The sequence below is a fragment of the Eumetopias jubatus genome, unplaced genomic scaffold, assembly GCF_037043125.1.
Source record: "Eumetopias jubatus isolate StellerSeaLion01/CBP00866 unplaced genomic scaffold, mEumJub1_p1.0 scaffold_12, whole genome shotgun sequence".
Classification (NCBI taxonomy): domain Eukaryota; kingdom Metazoa; phylum Chordata; class Mammalia; order Carnivora; family Otariidae; genus Eumetopias; species Eumetopias jubatus.
In genome coordinates this window covers 106,705,047-106,731,779 of record NW_028274818.1, presented here as the reverse complement: position 1 = coordinate 106,731,779, position 26,733 = coordinate 106,705,047, and the positions used below count along the sequence as shown (strand labels likewise).

The 26,733-nt window shown below is 49.0% G+C and overlaps 2 protein-coding genes across 3 annotated transcripts in view; one reads left to right on the top strand and one right to left on the bottom strand.

Moving 5' to 3' along the window:
- DAGLB (diacylglycerol lipase beta) overlaps positions 1-22,565 on the top strand; it is a 28,129-nt gene extending 5,564 nt beyond the window's left edge. The window contains exons 3-15 of the mRNA XM_028088490.2: positions 1,894-2,065; positions 3,165-3,423; positions 5,028-5,150; positions 6,077-6,204; positions 7,076-7,202; positions 7,556-7,639; positions 10,036-10,113; positions 13,067-13,147; positions 13,243-13,370; positions 20,254-20,322; positions 20,409-20,481; positions 21,398-21,648; positions 21,763-22,565. Of these exons, the coding sequence (XP_027944291.1) occupies positions 1,894-2,065; positions 3,165-3,423; positions 5,028-5,150; positions 6,077-6,204; positions 7,076-7,202; positions 7,556-7,639; positions 10,036-10,113; positions 13,067-13,147; positions 13,243-13,370; positions 20,254-20,322; positions 20,409-20,481; positions 21,398-21,648; positions 21,763-21,958 (1,769 nt within the window). The 3' untranslated portion in view covers positions 21,959-22,565. The remainder of the gene's footprint in view (positions 1-1,893; positions 2,066-3,164; positions 3,424-5,027; positions 5,151-6,076; positions 6,205-7,075; positions 7,203-7,555; positions 7,640-10,035; positions 10,114-13,066; positions 13,148-13,242; positions 13,371-20,253; positions 20,323-20,408; positions 20,482-21,397; positions 21,649-21,762) is intronic.
- RAC1 (Rac family small GTPase 1) overlaps positions 9,677-26,733 on the bottom strand; it is a 40,395-nt gene continuing 23,338 nt past the window's right edge. The window contains exons 4-5 of one of the 2 annotated variants that reach the window (XM_088016725.1): positions 23,024-23,128; positions 18,342-22,646 (exon numbers count right to left, since the gene is read on the bottom strand). In XM_088016725.1, coding sequence (XP_087872851.1) covers positions 22,617-22,646; positions 23,024-23,128 — 135 coding nt within the window. In that variant the 3' untranslated portion in view covers positions 18,342-22,616. Of the gene's footprint in view, positions 10,051-18,341; positions 22,647-23,023; positions 23,129-26,733 lie in introns of those variants that run through there. The other variant, XM_088016724.1, reaches the window with a different exon arrangement.

The following is a 26,733-nucleotide window of genomic DNA, read 5'->3' as shown; positions in this document are numbered from 1 at the left end:
TGTGACGCAGGCCTGCCTTTTGTGGTCTCTGGCCGAATGGTTCTGCCTGATGAAGACCCGGGCTGCGCTGAGGACATTCCGTCCAGCTCCTCAGTTCTGGGTTCTCAGTGTCACCGTGCCCCCTGGAGCATCTGGGTGCACACCGGTCCCCTCTTTGCCTTGAGAGGAAAATCTCTTATCTAAGTAAATGACAATGTTTTCGTTGGCGGGTATGACTATATAAAGGAGGTTTTTTTCAGTATCTTGATTTCTTTTTGGAATCTTAGAACTCCGTTTTGTGCTTCCTAATTTCCGACTTTATCCCATTCCTGGAACGTTGGGCCCAGGTGCTGTCGGTGTTCACGGCGCCCGCCCGGGTCGGGTTGCCTGTTTTGCGGGTGATCGGCTGTTGTTAGCAGCAGGCTCCAGATAGCGCCGAGTTTTTATGTCTGCACTCACTGTCCCTCAGAGAGAGAGTGGTGTTTTGGTTACCTTGTATTTTGTCTTTGTGCCAAACATGAAACTGGAGAGTGTCTTAACATTTTAAAACGTGACTCTTAAGTAATCCATTCTTTTTTTTTTTTTTTAAGATTTTATTTATTTGACAGAGAAAGACACAGCGAGAGAGGGAACACAAGCAGGGGGAGTGGGAGAGGGAGAAGCAGGCTTCCTGCCGAGCAGGGAGCCCGATGCGGGGCTCGATCCCAGGACCCTGGGATCATGACCTGAGCCGAAGGCAGACACTTAACCGACTGAGCCACCCAGGCGCCCCTAAGTAATCCATTTTAATGGAAGGTGATTTTTGGAACATAAAAGCTGCTTCCTCACCAAATCATTCTTTACATCTTAGAAATGTCTTCACTCATTGTTTCGGGTTTTGGGGTTCTTTTCGCTGTTTTTGTTTTAACCATGTGGCATTTTTATGTTGCTTCAATTAGTATTTATCACAACTTTTTCACAGACGGAGAGAGTTGATGTTTTACATCAGGAATTAAAGCACACAGATCTCAGTGAGATACTTGGGTTTGTTTGAGACATACGGTGAAAAGGTTGTGTCTGCATGTTAGGTTTCTTCAAGCGTTCTCACGCGTCAGAATTGTTCACTTCCCAAGAGTGCAGACGTTGGGGAGGCAGAGAGCCGGGACTATGGCAGACCTGGATTGTGGGGTTTTTTGTTGTCGTTAAGATTTTATTTATTTATTTATTTGAGAGAGAGAGTGCCGGGGGAGGGGCAGAGAGAGGGGGAGAGAGAGAATCTCAGGCAGACACCCCACTGAGCACAGAGCCCGACACAGGGCTCGATCTCACGACCCTGAGATCATGACCTGAGCTGAAATCCAGGGTCGGACGCTTAATCAACCCTACCGCCCATCATGCACCCTCTGGGTGAGGTTTTAGAAAGTAGTTACTAAGCCCAGTTAGCCTCAGTTTCCTCATTTGTAAAATGGGATGGTGACTATCTTCGGAGTCGTGAGGATTACAGAATAATGGGTATAGAGTGTTTCACATGGTGCCTGAACGCCATAGGTCTCACCAGATGGTGGAGTTATGTCCTAGAACTCAGGTGACCGTGTATCCCTGTTGGCCTGGGACAGCTCTGTTTTGTGCTGGTTGTCCCAGCATAATTTTTAATAGCACCCCCTTCCTCTCTCAGAAGTGTCCCAATTTGGACAGTGACTAGATGGTCATCCCAGTTTGAACCCTGAAGTATCTTGAAACCCTAGTAAGTCTAGGAAATGAATCTGAGGCTTTTTGTCCTGTCTCCACCCCTCCCTTGGGCCTTGGTTTCCAGTTATGAGTAGAAACCACCAGGCGCGCCTACAGTACTCACAGATGCTCTCCGCGCTCTGTTTCTGTGGAAAGCAAGTCTCTGAGGAAGCCAGGTGCCCGGGTTGAGTATCTTCTGTGTTTCAGGAACCATCTGTAATCCCGGACCACGGAAATCTATGTCCAAACTGCTTTACTTCCGCCTCGCGCTCTTTCTTCCGGAAATGGTCTGGGCTTCTCTGGGGGCTGCCTGGATAGCAGATGACGTGCAGTGTGACAGGACAGTGGTGAGTGGCATCATTGCCACCGTCATCATCAGGTGAGGTCTTTGTCTTTTTCGGTTCCTTGTCTCGGATGCATTTGAGATGTGAGGAAGCAGACCTTTCTGAGGCACTGCAGATAGCCCCAAGTCATGCGGGCTTCCTAAAATTATTAGAAGTTGGACCTTTTTGAGTAAATCATAAAAATTGAGAGACATGCGTTTATATATAAGAAACAATTCATCTCCCGTTAACGCATTTATTGATACCATTTTCTTTCTTGCTGGTTCTCATTCTTCTGCATTCTATCCCTTCTGTTTTAAGAAGGAAGAAAACCCAAAGACCAATTCAAGGGCAAAAACTAAAGGCAGGATGAGAAGAAACATGGTGTCAGGAATCGTGACAGGGACTAATGCACGGGATCGGGTTTTCACAGTTTCCAGGCTCACAGTCTTAGGAACAATCTGGAGACTTGTGCTGATGTCGCCCTGCCCATGCTGCACACGCATGGGCAGCAGAGCCCCTTCGCAGAGGCGCGTCTTCCCGTGGCACACGTATCCAGGAACCACAGTGTCTGGCATGTTGTGCCTCACACGTATGAATGAAAGACCCATCAGAGTTTCCCACGATGTGGCACAGTTCTTTCGGTTTTACTGAGAAGAACCCCAAGGCACTGAGGAATTAAGGGCCTAGGTCATGGCCAGTGGACCATGGAGAACAGGTTCCAGCTACTTCTGTGCCCAGGCTGCAACTCTGCCTACCAGGCATCTCCTTTTTTCTTTTGTGATCTTCACTTCTAAGGCTCTGATTTTTGTGGGGCATGGGTCAGCCACAGGCTCATAAAGAACTTTCTAGGGACACCTGCATGGCTCAGTTGGTTAAGCATCTGCCTTCGGCTCAGGTCATGATCTCAGGGTCCTGAGATCGAGTCCTGCATCAGGCTCCCTGCTTGGTGGGAAGCCTGCTTTTCCCTCTCCTCTGCCTGCCGCTCCCCCTGCTTGTACTCTGTTTCTCTCTGACAAATAAATAAATAAAATCTTAAAAAAAAAAAAAAAAAACTTTCTAGAAGAAACAAGTTGCTCACCTCAACCTGGTTCTGGGAGATCCGCATCTGGATGTGGGACCAGGGTCATCACGCCTTCTCTCCCTGTTTTGCAGCTGGATTATCATCGTCTCCACCGTGGTCACCATCATCATCGTCTTTGACCCACTCGGGGGGAAAATGGCTCCATATCCCTCCTCTGGCCCCAACCACCTGGATAGTCATGATTCGAGCCAGCTACTTAACAGCCTCAAGACAGCAGCTACCAGCGTGTGGGAAACCAGAATCAAGTTCCTGTGCTGTTGCGTCGGGAAAGACGACCATACTCGAGTTGCTTTTTCGAGTACGGCAGAGCTTTTCTCAACCTACTTTTCAGTAAGCTGAAGGGGGTCTGCTTTCGTCTCTTTCTCCTAAGTAAATGTCTCTTATGTTAAGATGAATACTCTGGGAAAAAAAAAAAAGATGAATACTCTGTTTGGAGCTGATCTCCCTGTTCACGTCAAAGAGCTCTTGCCCACGTGTGGTCTGTGGTGTGACGGAGTCGGGGGGAGACTGGGGGCGTTAACCCAGGACCCTGCGCTTGCAGACCCCGTCTCTCTGGTCTCTGCGTCCTGGTGTTGCCACCTGTTTGTTACACTGTCAGGATTTTTAGTTCATTGTTTTTTTTAAACTGTTTATTTATTTATTCATGAGAGACAGAGACAGAGAGAGAGGCAGAGGGAGAAGCAGGCTCCCAAGGAGCAGGGAGCCTGATGCGGGACTCGATCCCAGGACCCTGGGATCATGATGTGAGCCGAAGGCAGACGCTTAACCATCTGAGCCACCCAGGCACCCTTTAGTTCATTTTTAAGGAGCTAAATGATGGAACCTGCATATTTTGGGGATGATTTGCCAGTTGTCTGAATCGTCTGTCCTCCATCCAGCTGGTCCTCTGCAGGCACCAGGTATGGGCAGTGTCATGCATCCAGGGTGGTATCAGACCTTGTTTACTATTTTATAGCATGATAGAAATGATAGATTATTCTGCTTTTGGAGGAGAGTTTGAATATGTTATTACAATGTAGGAAGGCATTTTCGTTCTAGAGCAGTTTCTTCAGTGATTTGGAAATACTCGTTTTCCTTTCACATCCAGCGTTTTCCTGTAATGTTCTCTGGTAAACTGTTGTGTTCAGCACTGAGACCAGGTAAGGGAGAGGCGTTCTCATGACGTCCTGCACGGCTGCCGGTCCCTCCTTGCTCTGTGCAGTGTCTGCGTCTGCAGGGCCCAGGGCTGGCCCTGTAGGCTGGTAGCAGTGGCCGCAACAGCCTCCGTGGAGGGGCTGGAGAAGTGTGTCTCCCTAAAGTAACCTTCAAGGAGTGCTTCAGTCTGGTCTTAAGACAGTTGGGAGAACCGCTGGCTCAGAGGCCGAGTGGCCAGTGCCTGGTCCGTGCCTGTGGACCAGAAGTGCCTGGAGGCAGCCGAGGAGTCCTGCCTGAAAGAGAAGGGGGAAGGCAGGCACAGGAGACGCCCTCTGTTGCTGTCCTAGTTTGAGGTTCTTCTGGAGGCTTGCTGTAGCCAGTGATTCTAAGTTCAGTCTCTTAAATCTCTACTAGGGACTCTTTGAACAAAACCAGGGTATCTTGAGCAAGAGGCTAACCTTGGGCTAAAATTGGCCATTACTACAAAGATGGTGAACTTACTTAGCCATCTGCTCCCAACTATACAAAAGCTGTGAAGTCAGTTAAGTTACTTGAAATGAAATTTGAAAATAAAAGCTCAGCAACATTTCTGTGTTCTCTAGTGGATTTGTCTGAGGGCAGGATAGTAAAAATCATCAAGCTCACATATAGAAGGACTCTTGAAAGGAAAATACTCTTAAGGAATCTCTTTACACATACCTGTGTGTGAGTGCGTATGAACTGTAAAAAAACTGGATTTTTAAAAAGGAACTCATGGGCCATCCCTGCTGAGTTTATGACAAGCCACTGTTCACATCCAGGACACAGACCTGGTGCCCAGCGACATAGCAGCGGGCCTCACCCTTCTCCATCAGCAACAGGACAGTATCAGGAATAGCCAGGAGCCGGACGGGGTGATCGGCCATTCCCCGGGGCACCCCCAGGTAAGTGTCTTTCTGGTGCCTTGTACAGTTTTGACATTTACTCCTATTAATACATCTTCAAAAAACAAAATAGACTGGCCAGCAACAATTTCAGGACAGTTGGCTTGGAATCTGATGTGTGGCTTTTGCTAGTTGTGGTCCCTCAGGTAGAGGGAGCCCATTCCTGGCCGCTTCACCCTCCATTGTGGGGGTTGTTTTTTTTTTAAGATTTTATTTATTTATTTGACAGAGACATAGAGAGCACAGATAGGCAGAGCAGGAGGGAGAGGGAGAAGCAGGCTCTCCACGGACCATGGAGCCCGATGCAGGGCTCGATCCCATGACCCTGGGATCATGACCTGAGCCGAAGGCAGACGCTTAACCGACTGAGCCACCCAGGCGCCCCTCCTCCATTGTATTTTTAAAGCATTCTCTTTTAGGAAATTGGCTGAAGGATGGGCCTGATTCCCCGTGGGCATGTTTGCTCTCTTCTCTGGAACGAGGGAGCAGAACAGTTGGGTTTTGCTGGAGGAGTTTTCCTGCCACAGCTGTTCAGGCTTCTGAAGGAGAAGGTTGCACGCGGGTGGATGGATTTCTCTGCCCCTCACGCAGGTGCCCGGGCCTTCCGGCTCTGCTGCTGCAGGGACCTGGCGCTCCGCTTGTCCTCATGCGCTTCCGACTCAGTCCCTGGCTCGTTCCAGCAGGGGCCCCAAAAGTCAGCAGGGATTCCTGCTGTTCATTTCCACCGTACTTGCGGCATTCCTGTAAAGTGAGGGGTCTGTTTTAGTCCATGTTTAAAGACGAGTTTCCCCTGTGGAAGTCTGCTGAGGTCTGTTCCGTGAGGAAAGAAAGGCATCAGGAGTTCGAGTTCAGGTTTATGATCTTCGTGAGTTGGTCTCGTCCGCAATGCGTTCCCTGAAACAAAAAGCTGTTTTTCTTCTCTTCAGGAAGCTGATCTGGACGCCGAGTTAGCCAACTGTCACCATTACATGCAGTTTGCAGCAGCGGCCTATGGGTGGCCTCTCTACATCTATCAGAACCCCTTCACCGGGCTCTGCAAGATTGGCGGGGACTGGTAGGTGGGCGCGCCTGGGCCCCCACCCGCCTTTCACCCGTCACTCCGACGGCGCCCCACTGTAGTTTCTAAAAATAATCCCGTTTCCCCTTTCCCAAAAACGTTCTGTTTTGAAATATATCAAAACTGTGAGTGCGGTACCGAGAAGGCCCATGGATCGCTTATCTGGAGCTGTGCTGCTTCATCATCGCTTCCTGCCTGGCTTCCCGCGCAGAGGGCACGCCCCCGCCCGCGTTTCCTGAGATCGAGGGCCTCCTTTGACATACTCCGCACGCCCTGCGCCAGCACATCTCACGTTACGCAGTAGCTCCCTTAGGTTTTGGTCACAGTTTCCCATTTGTCCCAGTAGGAGCCTTCAGAGCAAGGTTTCCTCCGCGTGAGGCTCACGCATAGCGCTTGGCTGTCTGTCTGGAACAGTTCATGGTATTTTCTGTCTTGCGTGCTAGTGACATTGCCTTGCACGGTAGTCTACGTATTTTGTGAATGGCCCTCAGTTTGTATTTGTCTGATGGTTTCTTCTGGGTTGGAGTCGAGTACACATTTTTGGCAGGAATTCCTCGGGAGGTACGTCCTGCCCTTCTTGGTCCATCATAGGAGGAAACAAGATGCCAGTTTGTCCCATTCCTGGAGATTTTAGAGTCTCTCCCGTTCTTAATATGATTTATTTTTTGAATATGTAAAACATTAATACGACCTCAGAAGTCAGAACTCTAGTGAGAGGTGTGCCCGGAAATAGTAAAGGCCGTTATACGGGAGCCAGAGGAAGGGCTGAATGTTGTGAGCTCGGTGCTCATGGTTGTTGGGGAAGCGGGGGGTGAGCTTGATGTTCCCCGGTCAGTACCATAACTGACACGTTTGCCTGTGTGTTTAGTTGTCGAAGCAGGACGACAGAATACGACTTGGTCGGAGGAGACCAGCTCCACTGTCACTTCGGCTCCATCCTGCACACGACGGGCCTGCAGTACAGGGACTTCATTCACATAAGCTTTCATGACAAGGTCGGTACAGCGGTGCCTCGTCACTGCTCTGGGGTCGCAGGGTCCTTTGAGAGTGTGATGGAAGTTATAAATTATCTCCCCAAGGACAATGAGCATAGATGCACGCACGTGCACACACACACACACGCACGGTTTGCATGCTGTTTCAGGGGGCTCCCAGGCCCCCTGAAGCCCACATGGGTTTAACACAAGATGGAGCCGGAAATCTTTGTAGAGATACATCCTGGATTCTTACGCAGCCCACCTTCTGTGGTAGAGCAGCCCAGCCCCACTGCCGCCGGGCCGGCTGAACTCGGCCCCGTAGCTGCGCGCTCTCTCTGTTGAGAACTCATGCTTCTTTCCCTCGCCCTCAGGTCTACGAGCTTCCGTTTTTAGTGGCTCTGGACCACAGGAAAGAATCTGTCGTGGTAGCCGTGAGAGGAACCATGTCTCTGCAGGTAAGGGGCCTGATGCTCGAGGTCCGGGGACGAGGGGCAGGGCGAACAGCAAGCCACAGGTGCCAGGAGACCCGCCTTTGCTGGAACGGAGGGTAGAGCGCTCATTGGTTAGAGCAGCAGGTGTAGCCAGAAACACCGGGATAGAAAGTGCAGAAGCAGACCCAGGGCTGTGAAATGCTGCCTTTGGAGAAATGGAGGGAGTCATTTCCTTTTCACCGAGAAGTGTCAAAAACAGACCAGCAGGGCGCCTGGGTGGCTCGGATGGTTAGGCGTCTGCCTTCAGCTCAGGTCATGGTCCCGGGGTCCTGGGATCGGGTCCCACATCAGGCTCCCTGCTCCTTGGGAGCCTGCTTCTCCCTCTGCTTCTCTCCCTCTCCCCCCCCCCCCGTCTCTCATGAATAAATAAATAAAATCTTTAAAAAAAAAAAAGAATCAATGAACCAACACACTCAACTTTAAAAAAAAAAAAAAAAAACAGACCAGCAGGCTCGGGTTCCCCGCTGGAGGACTTCCTCCAGAGGCGCCCGCCTGACTCTCAGGGGCGCGGGGCCTGCCGTGTCTGTCTGTCCACCCGCCAGCCAGCCCTGTGCCAGCTGGCCTGTCCCCACCTTCTCGGCCCCGTGCAGATGAGTGGGCAGCCGCTGCCCTCCTTCCGTGTCGTGCTCTCTGGTCTGTTCTTGGCCCTTGCTGCATCTCATTTTCTGGTCCTCACTTCCCTGCTGACCCAGAAAGTGTAGCGAGACACCACAGTGTGGGCCCTCGGCGCCCTGCGGGGCAGGGCCTGCCGCTCGGGGTGTTGGCGGGGACTTTGCACCTGCCCAGGGCTCTGCCCGGGGCACCGAGGAAAGCAGACACCTCACCTTCTCTGGCCCCCGTTTCTAGTAATTCTGCAGCATCCCTCAGCTAGCCCCTGAAGGCACCGTGGAGTTATCCTCGCTTTCTCTCCTGGCTTCCGGCCCCGTCCCTCCGGCTGTCTGTCCATTTATGGCCCCCGCGGCCCCCATTGTGGCCCCATCCCCCATCCCGGGCCTGGGAAGCAGTTTTCTACCTTGGTCCCTGTCTCTGGTCTCTTATCTTTCCGGTCAGTCCTCATACCGTCCACAGAGAACTCTTTCTAGAACATGGATCAGATGTTATCAGTGCTTCTTAGAAACCTCCCTCGGCCCCCCCATTACTTTTTTTTTTTAAGATTTTATTTATTTTTGAGAGAGAGAACGTGTGAGCGGGGGGAGGGGCAGAGGGCTAAGAGAGAGGGAATTTTAAGCAGCCTTCTCACCCACTCCGAAGCCCGCCACGGGGCTCAGTCTCACAACCCTGAGATTCTGACCTGAGCCGAAATCAAGAGTCAGATGCTTAACTGACTGAGCCACCCAGGCACCTCACCCCATTAGTTTTTGGTGTTTTTTTTAAAGATTTTATTTTTATTTGACAGAGACACAGCGAGAGAGGGAACACAAGCAGGGGGAGCGGGAGAGGGAGAAGCAGGCTTCCTGCGGAGCAGGGAGCCCGATGTGGGGCTCGATCCCAGGACCCTGGGACCATGACCCGAGCTGAAGGCAGACGCTTAACCAACTGAGCCACCCAAGTGCCCCCCCCATTACTTTTTAATAGAAAATTTACGTGTCTTATCACAGCTCCGTTGATGCTTTGTGACCTGACCCCAGCCTGCCTTTCTGGTTCCCGCCCCGAGCTCAGCCTGCTGGTGGTTCTCCAATGGGCCGCAGTCCCCTTGAGCTTTGCAGGGTATTACTATGGAGTCCCATCCGCAGCGGGTTAACTGTACTGGGTCCTGGGGACGCACCTGCCTCTCGGGCTCTGCCCGCGGCCCCTCTGAGCACCCATGTGCCTGGCCCTGTGTCTCCTTCCTGTGCTCAGACGCTCTGCCTCGGGTCCTGCTGGCCCCTTAGGTGGGGTTGCCCACCTCTCTCTGTTCCCTGAAATCAAGTTTTCCCTTTAGTCTTTGGCTCAGGTCCCACCTCCTCCAGGAAGCCCACCCCCATCTCCGCCCTGCAGTACACACCCCTCTCCCCTCTGATGCATCTCTTACCCTCCCTTAGCTTTCAGTGAGCTGTTGATAGCCCCCTGAGGACAGGAAGCATGCTTTGTTCAGAACCCAGCTACAGGGCTCTGTGCTTCATGGGTACTTAGAAGAGGTGTGCAGTGAGGGAAGGCAGCAGGTGTGTCTTAGCCACGTCCCACACCCCCTCCCTGCCGACCGTGGGTCCCTCAGGAGCTTCCTAGCCACCTGGGTTTCCCCCCCAAGGTCAGGTGTCAGGTTCAGTCCTCAGCAGTCTGACCCAGGAGACCGGAGCGCTCCGCGGTCCTTCAGAGGGACCTGCCCCCTGGCCGCCGTGCGCAGCTCGTCCTGACGGTCTCTTCCAATGCGCTCTTTGTAGGACATCCTCACGGACCTGTCAGCGGAGAATGAGACCCTCAACTTAGAGTGTGGGGTGCAAGACTGTTCGGCACACAAGGTACAAGCCCTGGGGTGTGTGTTCAGGAATGTTCCATTAAGGTGAAGCTTAAAGGGGTCAGGATTTTTCCAACTCTGACTCTCTCCCGGGAATGCTAAAACCACACAGCAGATAGCCACCAGGTGCCAAGTGCTGTGCAAAGTAAGTGCTTTCCATTCTTCTCGTAGAAATTCTCATGACAACCTCATGAGGTTGCTTTGGTTTTTTAAGAGAAAGCAGGTTCAGAACCATCGAGGGACTTGCCAGAGGCCACACAGTTATTCAATAGTGTCAGTTGGCATTTGAACCCCAGTCGAACGCTCTTCCCTTGACCGAAGTCCTATATTGTGGAGAAGAGAAGCTTCAGCTGAGTACAGGCCCCCCCACCCGGGAGCCCCTCCCACATCCCCACCCCACCCCCACCCCCCAGCAGCAGGCGCCCCCAGCACTTCCCTGTGGCCCGGCCGGCTCCCTCCGTTGGTGTCAACAACACAAGGTTCTCCTTTCAGTCTTACTGTGCGGGACAGAAACGGCCTGCCTCAGGTGGACTTGTTTTTTAAAAGGGTTTTAATTATGTGACGTGATGTTTATCACTGCAACCCTTTCCCTTTGTAAGTATCTGATTCGGTGGCGGCGGAGACACGCAGGAGGCTCTGTACCTTCTCATCACCCCAAACATAAACTCCGTATCCGTGAGTGATGGCCCCGCCCCCACCCCACCCCCAGCCCCTGGTAACCTAGTGCCCCCCAGGGCGCTCGTTCTTGGGACCCCCCAGAGGTGGAGTCATGCAGCTATTTGTCCTTTCACCGAGCACAGTGTCCTCGAGGTGCATGCAGGTGGTAGCATGTGTCAGAGGCCCCCTTCCCGTTCTGGCTGAGCGACACCCCGCTGTGTGCAGGGACCACCTCTGCTTGATCCGTTCGTCTGCGGATGGACGTGGGGGTCACGCCCAGGCGTTGGCTGCTGTCAGCGCTGTTGCTGAGAACAGGGATGGACAGACAGCTGTTCGAGTCCCTCCTTCCCGTGCTTTAGGGAACCTGCCCAGAAGTGGGGTTGCGTGTCTGGTGGTGTTTGCCGCGTTTAGCGTTTTGAGGGACCACCGGGCTGTGTTCCAGTGCAGCTACACCATCTCACATCCCACCAGCGAGTGGCCAGGCCCTCGTTCTGCATGTGCTCGTCGCCGCTTACGTTCTGGGTTTTGGTGCTTCCAGCCGGACGTGCCAGTGGGCGCGCGGCAGTATCTCACTGTGGTTTGGGCTCACGTCTCCCGGGTGATGAATCAGGCTGCATAGCAGAGCGTTTGCACATTTGAAGGAATGATTTGATCCCAGAGGTTCCAGCAGCTCCTTCCGGGGAGAGGGATGTTGGGGTGGAGGGCAGTGGGCCTGTGCTGTTTTTATATACTTTGTTTTTTAACCAAAACCCGTATTACTTCTGTGGTGATCGTTTTTTAAGTAAAATGTGTAATCTTTATAAAAACGTGTGTCAGAGCCAGAGCGTAGCTGATGGAGCCCCGGGGTCCCACCTGGACGGTTTTCAGGACGGGGCCGGACTGGAGCCAGACTGGAGGCTTTCGTTCTGCCACCAGTTAGAAGTGGGACAGTCCTGGGAATCTGAATTTTCCCCTTTAACCCTTAACTGTCTTTTTGGGCCTCAAGTCACCGAAGACTCCAGTGTCACTACTGGGCACGTGTGAAGAAAAACAAAGAGAAATGTTCTACTTTCTTACAGCGACACATCAACTCGCCAACCACACAATACCCGGCAGGATCCTGTGGCCTGGGCTGCGGCTGTGTTCCTAGAATCAGCCCGCAGGTCGAGGCTTTGTGCGTGCACCAGGTGCGCGCTGGGCCTGGCCTCCTCCAGCCGGGTTCCCACGGGGGGTAGCTCCCTCGGGCCGGGAAGGCGGTGGTAGTGGTGGCGGCGGGCCTGAGCTCCGCCTCTGACCCCGGCCAGAGCAGTCCGGAGTTCGAAGCTGTGCCGCTGAACGCAGTCTTGGCCTTTCCGGGTGGCGGGGGGGCTGTCTGTGTGTGGGATGCAGGCCAGGGCCTCCGCCACGGCTGCTGTGTCCAGGTCCCTTTTGGCTTCAGCTGTCCCGAGGCGGACATGTGGTCGGTCCCCGCGGCGGGTGGGAGGTGGCTGCACAACCGGCCGCAGGGGAGGCCGGGAAGCGCGGTGGTCCGGCAAGAGGTGCTCTTCCCAAACGGTAAACACGTCAGACCTCCTCTTAGCTTCTCCTGGATGTGGCCAGGGTCAGCCTTCTCCCATGGACCTCGGTAGTGACTGACTCGGGAATTGGCAGGAGTTTTTGAGGCAGCCATGAGTCTCCCATCTCGGCCCAGGATCGCTCCCGCTCGGTGCTGGGAGAGAAGACAGGCCCATCTCGTCCACAGGGTGCTCTGTCCTCCGTGCAGATGGCTTCACTTTCAGGAAGCCTGGTTCTCAGGGCAGCTGTATTTGTTAGGTTTTAGGTTTTATTTATTCTCTGAAATTAAAACCTAACCTCCCTAGAACTCAGCTTCCAGTGGTCCTCGTTTTGCCTCTGCAGAAACCGGATGCTTAATCAGTTACCACCAATTCAGAACCTTATGTTTTAACATCTTGTTAAAAGATCAGTCATTTATCATCTAAATGGGACCGGCCATCGGGACTTGGCTGAAGTAAACTGTGGTCCGTGCATACAGCAAAATACCGTGTGGCTACAGAAAAGCCACAGAAAGATCTGCTGGCTGGAAAGGTGTGGATGTCACCCATTCCTTTGTCCCCAGAACTAGTCCTGGAGCACCTGCTCCACGCCCAACCCTGCGCCGGGGACCAGGAGCACGGCGGGGCGCAGTAGCTGCGGCCGCCGATCCCCTGATGCTCACCTCGGCTTTGGGGAGACGCAGAAGCATGCACGGCGTACCCCTGTCATGGGACAGAACCTCCCTCGTCCTATGACCAACAGCCGCCTTCTCTTGTCTGCATTTTTAGGGGATTTCTCAAGCCGCCAGATACGTTTACCAGCGCCTCGTCAACGATGGGATTTTGAGCCAAGCATTCAGCATTGCTCCCGTGAGATTCTAATTTGTCTTTTCTCTCATTGTCTGTCACGTGTCCACAGTTTGCTCCTTTGCCCTCACCGTGCCGCATTCTCTGTTGGCCTGCAGGAGTACCGGCTGGTGGTGGTGGGGCACAGCCTGGGGGCGGGCGCCGCGGCCCTGCTGGCCATCATGCTCCGGAGCTCGTACCCGCAGATCCGCTGCTACGCCTTCTCCCCGCCCAGGGGCCTGCTGAGGTACGTACGTGCGGGCCGGGGGCACGCGCGCCGCGCTGCTCTTGCCTCTGTGATTTCATTCTGCTCGCGCGTCCGCGGCACCGGTTTGTTTCAGGCCCTGTTCGGTTGGAGACACGCTGGAGAGCCTTTCATAGGTCTGTGTGAGCGGAACTCTGCTCTCCTACACGGTGCGGAGGGTGCCGAGCTTCTAATGTAAACGGAGGTGTGGTGGGCATATGGCCTGGCAGCAGCGCCAGCTGCACGAGGCAGCGATTTGGAATTTGCATACGGCGCCGTGATTGCAAGTGATGCAGAAGAGCGTATCTATCACTTTTCGTGGTGACGGGGTTCACTTTTTTTTTTCTTGTGGTAAGAGCCTTGAAGATTTTTTCTCTTAGCAACTTTCAGATGCACAGCAGGTGAACTGGCGTTGCCAAGCTGTGTATTCTGTCCCCATCAGTGACTGTGACTTTTGTATTTATAACCGGGAGTTTGTGCCCTTTGACTCCCTTCTGTCCCACAAGCCCCACCTCTGCAGCCGCCAACACCAACCCTCATTCTCTAGATTTGTGAGCTGGGTTTTGGGTTTTGTTTTTTTTTTTTTTTTTTTTAGATTTCACATGTAAGTGAGATCCTACAGTATTCGTAAGGATAAAGAAGTCTGTGTGACTTATTTCGTGGAGGATAATGCCCTCAAGGTCCATCCACGTTGTTACAAATGGCAGGATTTCCTTCTGCTTTATTCCGTTTTCATTGCTTCATGGCCATCGTGTACGTATGTGCACACACCCCTGTCTGATCCGTTCACGTGCCGACGGACGCTTACGTTGTGCTTTGCATGCGTCAGCTAGTGCAGATAATGGTGCAGTGAACATGGGCGTGCAGACAGCTCTTCAAGTCGGTATTTTCATTTCCTTCAGGTGCAGACCTGGAAGTGGCATTGCCAGTTGCTACAGTACTTCTACTTTTCCCTTTTTGAGGAACCTGCGTACTCTTCTCCCCAGCAGCACATGAGTGTTCCCTGTTCCCCACATCCTCACGCGCACTTGACATTTCTGGGCTCGGGGGGCTTTTTGTTTTTGATCCTGGCCATTCTAACAGGTGTGACGGTGAGATCTCCCCGTGGTTTTGATTTGCATTTCCTGCTAAGTAGTGATGTTGCGCACCTTCTCACGTCCCTGTGGGTCGCGTGCGGGTCTTTCTGGGGAAAATGTTCGGATCCTCCGCCCATTTTTTTAATCTTACTGGTTTTTTGCTGTTGGGTTGTGTGAATTCCTTATATATTCTGGGTATCAACCCCTTGTCAGAGGATTTGCACACTTCTTCCCATTCCTATTGTTGGGGGTGCCCTTTGCCATGCAGAAAACTTTCAGTTGCATGCAGTCCCTCTTGTTTATTTTTGCTTTTGTAGCCTTTGCTTTTGGTGTCAAATCTAAAAAATCATCATCAGGACCAATGTCAAGGAGCTTACTGCCTGTTTTCTTCTAGGAGTTTTCTGGTTTCAGGTCTCATATTCAGGTCTTTTAATGTGTCATGAGTTAATTTTTGCGTGTGTGACGTGAGCTGGGGGTCCGGCTTCATTCTTTTGCACGTGGCTTCAGTTTTCTCACCACCATCAATTGAGGAGACTGTCCTTTCCCCATCGTATATTCTTGGCTCCTCTGTTGTCAGTTACGTGGGTGTATTTCTGGGCTCTGCGTCTGTTTTTCTGCCAGTACCATACAGTTGTGGTTACTGTGGCTTTATAATCTAGTTCGAAGTCAGGGAGCATGAGGCTTCTAGCTTTGTTCTTCCCTCTAAAGATGGCTTTGACTATTTAGGGCCTTTTGTGGTTCCACATAAACTTTAGGATTATTTCGACTATTTCTTGAAAAATGCCATTGGAATTTTGATAGGGATTGCACTGACTCCAGGTTGCTTTGGGTGGTTTGGACATTTTAACGGTATCGTTATTCCAGTCCATGAGCACGGAACATCTTTCCATTCATTTGTGTCTTAAGTTTGTCTCATCAGCGTCTTACTGTGGGCAGGTCTCCACCTCCTTGGCTAAATTTATTCCTTCATATTTTTTTGGTGCAACTGTTAAGTGGGATTGATGTCTTATTTTTCTGATAGTTCATTATGCAGATTTCTGCAGACAGGCATACCTTGTTTCATTGTGGTTTGCAAGTACTGCTCTTTCTTTTCTTTTTTTCTTTAAATAAATTGAAGATTCGTGGCAACTCTGCCTTAAAAGCAAGTCTGTCGGGGCCATTTTTCCAACAGCATTTGCTCACTTTGTGTCTCTGTTTCATTTAATAGTTCTTGGCAATATTTCAAATTTTTTCATTATTTCGTATTTTGTTATGTTGATCTGGGGGGGCCCGTGATTATGACTGACTCGCTGAAAGCTCTGATGGTGGTTGGCATTTTCTAGCAATAAAATATTTGTTAATGTAAGTATGTACATTGGCTTTTTAGACACGTCATTGCACACTTAACGGACCTCAGTGTGGTGTAAACGTACCTTACGCGCACCTGGGAAAGCAAACAATCCATCTGCCTCGCTGTGCTGCAGTCTTTGCTTCACCGCAGCGGTCTGGGGCTGGCCCTGCAAGACCCCCCAAGCTGTCTCTCTTGATTTGTGTCCTACAACTTTATTGAATTTGTTTACTGATTATTTTAAGTTTGAAAAGTACATTTTTCCTTTCTTACTCAACATACTTAATCTTGTATAATCTTTGCCCTGATTCTAAACGAAATTTGTGCTACAATTGAAAAGAAGGAAAAAAGGGAGGAAAAAATAAATTTGTATCCAACACAGAAATTTTGGAAAATATGAAAAGGTTGAAAGATCAAAGATCTTCTACCCAGAATTCACCATTGTAACTATTTGTTTACTTTCAGCTGTGTGTGTTACAAATTAACATAATCTGTATGCATTATATCCTTAAATATTGTTTGAGAACATGTTTTTTATAGAGCTGCTTAGTATTCTATCATCTGGTTATGGCATTTTTATTTAGTGTACTGATGCATATTTACATTCATTTTTCTCATTATTGTAAATCTGTTATATATAAATATTGGTGTACTTTTTAAATTTTTAGAAGTTCTTTTTAAGTTTTTTTAAAGATCTTATTTATTCAAGAGACAACATGTGCAAGAGAGCAAGAGTCGGAGGGAGGCGCAGAGAGAGGGAGAAGCAGGCTCCTGGCTAAGCTGGGAGCCTGATGTGGGGCTCTATCCTAGAACCCCAGGATCATGACCTGAGCCAGAGGCAGACACTTCACTGAGCCACCCAGGTGCCCCTAAGTTCTATTTTAAAATATATACTTGTACATATGAAAAGACATGAGTGACTTTAAAAATACCTGAATTTATAAATTGTGAAACAACATAAAACATATTTTTGAAACTAAGCAACAAACATCCATACAGCTTGGATGCATTTTGCTGTCTGAAAAAAGCCCTACACAAAAGACCTATTGTAAGAATCCATTTATGTGACCTTCTAGAAAAGACAGAAGTACATGATGACAGAAAGCATACCAGTGGTTGTCTGGGGTTGGGGGAGGGATTGATTGCCAAGGGACACAGGGAGCTTTTTGGGGGCGATGGAAACGCTCTTTATCTTGATGGTGCTGGTAGTTAAAACAGTTATATGCATTTGTCAGAACTCATTGTACGCTTAAGAGTGGGTGGTTCTGCGGTGTGTACCTCAGTAAGGCCGATTTAAAAATATACACACTCAGGGCACCTGCGTGGCTCGGTCGGTGAAACATGTGCCTTCAGCTCAGGTCAGGCCCCACAAGGGGCTCCCTGCTCAGTGGGGAGTCTGCTTCTCCCTCTGCTCGTGCTCTCTCTCTCAAAAACGAAACAAAACAAAACAACTCTGTACCCAGGTTGAGCAACAAGAGCAGTCAGCGCCTTCGAAATTCCCCGAGCATCCTCTCCTCTCCCGTCCACAGAGCGTTACCATCCTGATCTTTGAAAATTCTTCCTTTGCTTTAAGGTAGTTTTACCACGTATATGCAGGTCTCCACATAATAATTTGGCTTTGAAAAAAATTTTTTTTTTTTTAATTTACAGAACTAGAATTGTACTTAATTTTATTCTGTGACTTTCCTTTTTTGTTCCCCATTGTTTGATACCTGTAAGACATGATTCTGTCCGTTCTGGTTCTGTCTCATCGTACATGGATCACAAATGGTCTGTGTCGCTGCTAAGGGACGTCGGTTGTTTGATCCCCTCTGGGTGTAGATCGAGGTGGGAATTACTAGCACGCGTGTGCACATGCCCCCCCTTCGCGTGTGACACACCCGTGCTCCTGCGCCAGCGTACGTGTGCCCGCAGTGTATTTGAGTTCGCCACGCCCCACATTCCCACCAACAGTTAATCTCAGATTTAAAACTTTTTTGCCAGTGCAATGGGTGTGCAGTGATGTTTCATTGTGGTTTGATTTGCGTGTCCATGATGGTTAATGAAATTGGGGCTTTTTTCATGTATTTATTGGCTGTGGAGTTTCCACTTTTGTGATGTTCTTTTTGGCTAAAAAGCCTTGTTGGCTATTCTTAGCCCAAGAATCATTTTGCAAGTTCCATAAACAAAAAGCTTAGACTTTTTATTTCAACTGCCTTTATTTTCTAGTTGAGAGGTAAGTGATGTATTATTGAGTTTTCCCACCTTTGAACATGAAGTCAGTTTTCAGGTATTTAGGGACTCTTGAATATCTCAATTTTTAATGATTTTCTCCAGTCTTACACATCTTTTGCTGACATGTATTAATCTCATAGAAATTTGTCTTTTGATCTTGTATCCAACAGCCTTGTTAAATTTGCTTATTAATTATAATTCATCTGCAGATTTTTTTTTTAAACTGTATAATTTCATGAATGACAGTTTTGTCTTTTTGCCTTTCGGGGCTGACAGGATCACCATTAAAATGTCCTGTGTCCCTTTGCCATCCGGCCCTTCCACACACACAACCCCCCCCCCCCCCAGGTGCACAAGGATTTTTTTGTCACTGTAGTTTTGCCTTTTTCAGAAGGTCATAAAAATGGAATCCTACAGTATGCAGGATTGTGTTGCATTTTCTTTTACTCAGTAAGATGCATCCAGGTTATGTGGGTGCTTGCTTTAATCTGAAGTGTATCGTCTTCAGTGTTCTCGATTCAAAGTTTTAGATTCTCAAATCTGTGAAGGCCTAGTCACATGTGACTGCCTCTTCTCCGTTCTCCCACTTTGAGAGCCTCCCATCAGGCATCGCGCCCCTTGCTCTTATTTCGCATCTCTAACTCTCGTTCACACCTCTGTCTCTTTGCTTTTAGTGGTACGATCTGGATAGTTCTTCAGATCTGTTTACTAGTTCACTGATTCTCTCTTCAGTGCTTATGATGATCTGTTAAAACTATTGCCTTATAATGGAATTTTCATACAAAAATTAAAAATTCAAACCAAATAGTATAAAAAGCCACCATTTCATCAGCGTCAATAATTTGTTAACATGACCAATCTTAGTGTACCCCACCGTACTTCCCACAGATCCCTGTGGCTGGAGTACCTTGAAGCAAATCTGAGACCTGTCATTCATCTGTAAATACCCTAATGTGTCTCTAAAGCATAGAGCACTTAAAATTTAATTCCAATAATTGATCGTGTTCTCCTCATTATCTCATAAATGTTTTACAGTTAATTTCTTTAAATTCCAAACAAGGTTGGATTGGATGTCCTGTGTCCCTTTGCCACTGGTTCCTTCCACCCCCCCCCACCCCTCAGCGGTGGGTTTGTCTTGGAACTGTATTTTTGTTTTTAAATCAAATTTAAAAGCATGTGTACAAGGGATCCACACACACATGGAAATTATGTAACTCTCCTTTAATGTATAGATATTTCAGTTCCCTCTTTATTTCTGAAACCAGGTTAGTTCTGGAGAATCCACATTCTGGATTTCTCCTGCATATTCACCATGTCACTTTTAACACGTTCCTCTGCACTGTTGGCTGTATGTCCTAGAAAACAGACTGATGGATCAGTTTCAGAATGATTGCTGAAGGCAGTTTGAGATTTTTTTTTGCCGTTTTGTTCTTACGTGATATTCCCACTAGGGATGTACAGCCAGATTTCTGTTGTTGTAGTCACTTGAAATAATTCTTATTTGGTTAATGGCACTGTTTAGGTTCATTTGTTTCATTTGGCTTTTGATTTTAGGAATTGCTTTTAATTTTTACAATTAAATAAACCAATGACATGGTTCCACAGATAACTCTATAAACAAGTTACATTCAGAAATGTCCCTTTCTGTCCTTGTTCCCTAAGGTAGCCATTAGTGTTTGACTTAGTTTTCCATTATTCTCATTTATATATGAAAGCAAGTATGTTTATTTTTGCATCCCTTCCCCTCTTAGATAGAAGGTAGCATACACTTCATGCCCTTGTGCATCTGCTTGTTTTGACTTGACCACACATCCTGGGATCACCCCCCAGAGCACAAAGGACTCGGTACTCTGCGGGCGGGCCGGGGTTTGTGAATTGAACCGTTCTCCACAGAAGGATATTTGGGGTTGGAGCCTCTGCTAGGACAAGCAGTAAGAGCTGCAGTGAATAGCCTTTTGCGTCTCGAGCGTCTTTGTTAGATTCCTCCGAGCAGGGGTCGCTGGGTCAAAGGATGCAAGCATAGGCTCGCTCGGTCTGCCATCTTGATCTGGTTGGTGCATGTTGTGGCTTTACTAGAATCTGGCAAACGAGTTGCTGTGATCAGAGTATCTCCATTTTATTTCTCTTTTCCTTTAAAGGGTAGAGAACAGTTTTATACTCTGAAAACTTAGCTCACTGACCTGGCAAAGTTACTTCATTTCCCTTTGGAGTTCTTTGTGGGCAATATAATCCTGAAACTTCACTAATTTTTTTTTCCCTGAAATTTCAGCAAATCCCTTTATGAATACTCTAAGAACTTCATCGTGTCACTTGTCCTAGGCAAGGATGTCATTCCCAGGTGAGTCAACTGGATGCTTCATCTGGGCTTGCAGCAGCTGAAAGACCAAGTACTGAGGCTCAATCTGGTCTTTTGCTAACAAACAGGTTAAGTGTGACTAACCTGGAAGATTTGAAGAAGAGAATCTTGCGAGTGATTGCTCACTGTAACAAGCCCAAGGTAACTTGCGGGGCCCCGTAAGAGGGTCTAAGGAGTTTGAGGCTGTGCGCCAAGGAGAGTTTTGTAAACTCACAGCCTCTTCGAGCGGGGCATTTGATGCCGTCGCCTGAACCTCTCTCTGACCCTCCACACAGACTCGTGTGCTTCTACAGATGACGCCGAAGAAAGCAAATGGCTGTCAGTCATGAAATGCCACAGTTAGAAAATACTATAGTAGAACCATCCCTGTTCTAGTTATGTGATTTGCTTTCTGTCATACTCTCTTAGCCCTGTCTTGTGACCAACAATATTTTGATGCTTTTGGTCCCAAAGCTTAGAAAATAAGGCTGCTGAACAGAGTTGAAGAAGTACGAGTGTGTGTGTACTGTGGAATATTATAGTCGTTAAAAATGGTGACGTAAGTTTTCGTTGACCACTAGAGAAAGATAGCAGTGATGTACTGAAAAGTTTGTTTTTTTTTAAAGGACAGGTTTAAAAATGATTCTTCGGGGATATATCCCCTAAGGCAGGGAGGGGATATAGAGTTTTTAGAAGTGACTTTAACCAGTTTTCTGACATTTTTTATGGTTGTTACTCAAATTCTTTTTATTTAAAATAAGCTTCTCCTTACCCCCAACTATCCCCCGCCACCGAGTTTTAAAAATTAATAAATGTCGTGAAGGGAAAGAGTAAAGCTCGTCGGCAGGATTTGGTTTTTACATATTGCTTCATGTTTGATACGGCTTCATGGCCCAAGAGACGCAGGAGTTTAGGCCACTGACCTCCACGCCCCCGAGATCCAGGATTTAGAAAGACCGTTAGTCTGAGCTCTGAGGGTCACCGTCCTCCGGCACGAGCTTCTGGGGCAGAGGTCTGTGTTGACAGTGAAAGCGTCACAGAGTAACGAGCAGGCTGCCTTCTTGGGTCTCTCGGCCAGTACCAGATTTTGCTGTACGGGTGTTGGTACGAGCTGTTTGGAGGAAGCCCGGATAACTTTCCGACGGAGCTGGACGGGGGCGCCCAGGGAGACCTGACGCAGCCGCTTCTGGGGGAGCAGAGCCTGCTGACGCACGGGTCCCCGACCTACAGCTTCTCCAGTGACTCCCCCTTGGAGTCCCCCACCAAGTACCCGCCTCTCTACCCTCCCGGCAGGATCATCCACCTGGAGGAAGAAGGTGCTTCAGGGAGGTAAGTGCAGGCCTCATGGGCACGGAGCAGACGGGGCTCAGTCCACACAGGTCGAAAATGCACAGGTTTCAGCCTAAAGGGCCGCTCTGCCAGTTCACCTTCTGTCTTTCCCAGGTTTTGGCGTTCTGCTGCCCAGTACAGTGCCAGGTGGTCACACGAATCACAATTCAGCAAAATACTCATCGGTCCCAAGATGTTGACAGACCACATGCCCCATGTCCTGATGAAAGCCTTGGACAGCGTGGTGTCGGACAGGGCCGGCTCCGTCTTCTGCCCAGCCCGAGGCAGCCTGAATGTGGACGTGGTGTAACTGGGGCTCATGCAAACTGCTCCAGGACGACAGACTGACACTTCTTAAAACTGACAGAATCAGTGATTCCCGTGATGGCAGTACCTTGGATGTCCACCGGCAGGAATGGGATGGTCTTCTAAAGTCACTGAATAATTTGGGAAGTCCTTTTGATCGCAGTATTAACATGATCAGTTATCAGGACAGAGCACGGAGGATGGGGCTCCCGCCAGAAGCTCCGGGAAGCTCCAGGAAGCTCCAGGGCCATTCCTTGGTGATCTGAGAACTGCCCCCAGGAAAGGGTGGGAAGCCAAGGCCAGGTTTAAGACCCTGATGGATCAGCTTCCCACCCCGACACCACGTTTTCACTGACTGACAGGGTCTTACCATTGTTGAGAGGAGTCTGACCTGCGCGTACAGCTGTGCAATTTATTTTGCAAACTGGATTTTCCTGGCTGCACAGATGGGCTTTCTCCTGGGTGGCCCTGAGGTCGGGCTGGGAACTGGGACCCCTGCCCCTGAACACTGTCTCCACATCAAGCTCACTGCTTCATTTGCACATAGTGTTCTGGCTCTTGGAGGCCAGCCAGTGGATTCAGAGGGAGTTAATAAAGCACTCACATGTGTCCTTCGTGTCTGGACAGTGATGTACTCGTCCACTGGACCTTTCCAGGAAGGTCTATTTTACTGGGTAGTTTGTATAGCAATCCTGTTTTAAAAGAAGTTTTTTATCTACTGTAAGCAAAAATGCAGCCTTAAGCTTTCTTGGAGCTCTGGGCTCCAAGAGGTTGGAGATCTCCAAAGGTTGGAGATCACACGGGCATCTGATTTAACCCCACTGAAGTGCCAGAAAATGACAGTAAGTGGATCTCTTTAACCAACTGAGCCACCCAGGCGCCCCCCCGTAAGTGGATCTCTTTAAAAGCATAAACCCACAAGGATGGGGAAAGAAGAAAAGCAACAGTTGGTTGACTAGAGGTAAATAGAATCCTAAGTGGAGGAGGAAAGACCAGAACTACCCTGGTTTACAACTCCGACCCCTCCCCCCCAGCAGAGCAGGGGATGAGTGAAAGTGAGATGGCTTACTTGAAAGCTGGAGGAAGTCTGGCCCTTGGTTTGCTCTGTGGGGGAGGGGGCCCTGGACAGCAGCGCGGTGGGAGGCAAGGGGATGGTGCTCCTCAGCTTCTCACACTGAGGGAAGATGCCAGACATCTAAGACTCTCCAGGGCAACCTGACCTCTAGAGACCCCTCCCTCGGGGCCTCTCGGCCATCACACCAATACCACCTTAGCCTCTTGAGTACCTGCAAAAGCCCATTTAAAAAACTCTTGAAATGTCATGGCGTCCAACTGCCACAAGTTTTGTTTCTAAACACAATTCCTGTACATTCCTAGTGGCAGAAAGCTAAGAGCTCTCGGACGCCCCTTGACACCACCATGGTGCCCAGTTTCCATTCTCGCCCCCACCCAATTTTAAGACTAAGGTATTTTAGAGAGCAAGCATGAGGAGGAGGGGGTGGGAGGAGAAAGAATCCCAAGCAGACCATGCTGAGCAGGGAACCCGACGCAAGGGCTCGACCCCGGGACCCTGAGATCATGACCTGAGCCAAAACCAAGAGTCAAGACACTTAACCACCTGCACCCCCTAGGCGCCCCCGCAATCTGCTTTTATGGGCTCTCAACCTTAAGCATGGGCCAATGACTGCTGGGCACACGCAGTACAAGGGACTGGGAGAAACTACCTGGCCACAGCTTGGGAACAGAGAAAGTGTTGTAACCACAAAACAGAGCGTGAGCCTGAAAAGTGGAGAATAAAGAATGCCTGAAAATTAAAAGCATGACAGGTGGACCTCCAGAGCAGCTGGGCGGTAGATAGCTGCATGGTGGCAGACGGAGCCCACCCAAGCACAAAGGAGAAAAGCAGCCCAGGATGTGCAAAACGGGGGAAAAAAAGCCCACAGAACTTGTCAACAAAAGTTCACCCCACGTAACAGCAACGGCCAAGGAAGATCCATGGGAGTTGCCTTCCAAACTGAGGGGAACGCATTTCCACCCCGGAATTTCCAACCAGCCAGAAAGGACCAAGGGAGAACAAAGTTCTTTTCAAAGACACAAGGGCTGAGAAACAGATTCCCACACACTTCTCAGGAAACTCTTGGAGTTGTTGTTCAAGATGAAGCAAATTAAAAAGGAGTCGGGCACCCAGCTGGCTCGGTCAGTAGAGTATTCGACTCCTGATCTCAGGGTCGTGAGTTCGAGCCCCAGGTTAGGCGTGGGGATTATACTAAAGATCAGCACATCGGGAAATGGTGGCCAGAGGATTCTGAGACTTTAGGAAAATAAAAATCGGTGAAATACATAATACAATCATCTTGAGAGATTTAGACTGCAGATGGAAGTTCACTTAAATCATTAAGCACACAGAAAATGAAGCAGATAAAGTACAAATTATCCCTAAAGAAACCAGAAGTTTGTGCAGCCAAATTGTTATTCCATGGCTCGGCTAGGAATATTCACACAGTAACATACTCAATAGTGACTACCAACCCAAATCATTCTCTTGTGTCGGGGGAGGGGGGCGGGGTGCGGGTACTGCCATGCACAGATTATCTGTGGTAACAGCCAAAACTGAAAATGCAACCAGCAATAAAGTGACTTAGCCTGACACCCAGGGAGGGGAGAGGGGCTGGAGATTGAATCAAACAAACCGCCTGTCATTTAATAGGCACAGCTATGTAACAAAGCCTGCAGGGAAAGAAAAGGGGGGGGTGCGCGGTGGGGAGTGCAGCTTGCAGGTGGGTGAACATGTGGAGATTTGGGGAGGGGGCTCCTGGAGAGGGTGTGGAGGCTCTGTGTCCCTCCCCCATACCTGACCCTAGGCATCTCTTCCATCGGGCTGTTCGAATTCTATCCTTTAAAAACAAACTGGTGATCTAGTAGGTAAAAAAAAAAAAAAAAAAAAGATGTCACTTAGGCATATGGAGGTAAATAACAAAGATTAGTTAAAAGAATTCAAATTGGTTGCCTTTGGGGAGGGTGTGAAGGGAGAAGGCTGATGTTTTTGTAGCAAACCTTTGGAACTACGAGGTCTTTAAACTGCGTATTTATCTTTAAAAAAAATGCTCAAAACTAAAGCAATCTTCAGAGCAATAAAAAGGATAATTTAGAGAATTGATTCTAACATGACAAGTTCATAGTACAGTTTCAGGCTCTGGTAAGGATCTTAAGGTCCTACTCAGCCTCCTCCCTACCTCCCAAAAATCTGCCTCTTCAGCCCAGAGCTCGGGCCCAAGATGTGCATGCACACGTACCCTTGTGCGCATGTCACCATCTCCCCAGCATTTAACAGGTGCAAAACCCAACCTGCCCCCCAGCACCAGTGCTTGCGGACTCCTCCAGCTCCCCCCCTGGGGGGCCCTCCCTGTCCCCCCAGCATGAAAAACATGCACTAGAAATTGTTTCCAACAACCCAAGATTTTCAGGTGAGACAACCAAACACATACCCCAGGAGGTTGTTCTCAAGAATTCAAGTATTACAGTCATATGATTCAAGGATTTATTAAGTCGTACATGCAAAACATACTGCTAATTGCATTAGCAAAAGATCAATGTAAAAACACTCCACGATCCTGCAACTGTCAATTTAAAAAATGTTCTAGTGGTTGAGAGGTCCAACCTTATATTCTTGCCAGTGGGTAAGTTGTACAGAACTTCGTTAGCACAAGCACGGGCTTACAGAACCTCACAGACCCAAGGGAACATGGTCAGGCAGAGCAAGAGGAAGCGTGTGTCCAGGGAGGTGAGGCAGAGAGGAGGGCCAGCATTAGTCAGGGTACAGTATTGGTGATCTGGCAAGACAGTGATGTTAAGAAAGTTCATAGTTTAGGAATATCTAAAATATTTCAAAAACCGTAAAGCTGCAACACATGATTTTTACACCTAGTTACTAGAAAACTAAGGAAAGCGCTTATTAGCTCTGAATAAAGTAACAAGGAAGCAGAAATGCACTTTCACTAATCTACCAAAAAAAAAATTTCTAATGCATTATCAGAAAGATTTTATAATACAAGGAGGCATATTGCTCATTAAGAATGGGTTCTATAAGAAAAGCACTAAGTTAGCAACTATGGGAACGACCAGTTCAAAGATGAATTAAATGCCCAATTTCAGGAGGGATGGCAGGTCTAAGAAAAAGGAAAAGCTTAAACAGTGATAATACCGACCTTCGTCATTTACTGCATTGGACAGAAGTTAACCTTTAATATTTTACCCGTGACACTTTTACTCAGTTTAATTAGGACGTGTACAATGTAGTGTAAATTAACCTCTGTATTTTGTCAAAATACTGTCTTCATTCTTTGATCGCGTCACGTGCTGCACACCCCCCTGGCCCGGGCGCCCACAGCTGGAGTGGACACTTCGCCGAAGGGACACGGGAAGAAGAGGTCTGTTCAAAATCTCAGCAAAAGCGAATACATTAACTTTTCAAAAAAAATCTCACTACAAAATCAAAAAGATTGGTTCGAAGAGTTGAGCCATTACACTCATTCCACGAGGACGTACAGTACAGTGTTAGGGGAGGGCGCGGGGTTAGATGGCCTCCTGGCGCAGCTGGGGGAGGAGGCTGTGCTTCTTTCCTACCAGAAAGGAGCGTGGGAGTGTGTGCGGGGCAAACCTGAGCTGCCGGCTCTTCTGAAAGACACAGCTCTCGAACGGTTTAGTGCTTAGTGTTCTCAGCACAACGCAACTTAGTTCACAAGGTATTTTGGCAACTCTTAATCTGAGCAAGAACAGGGG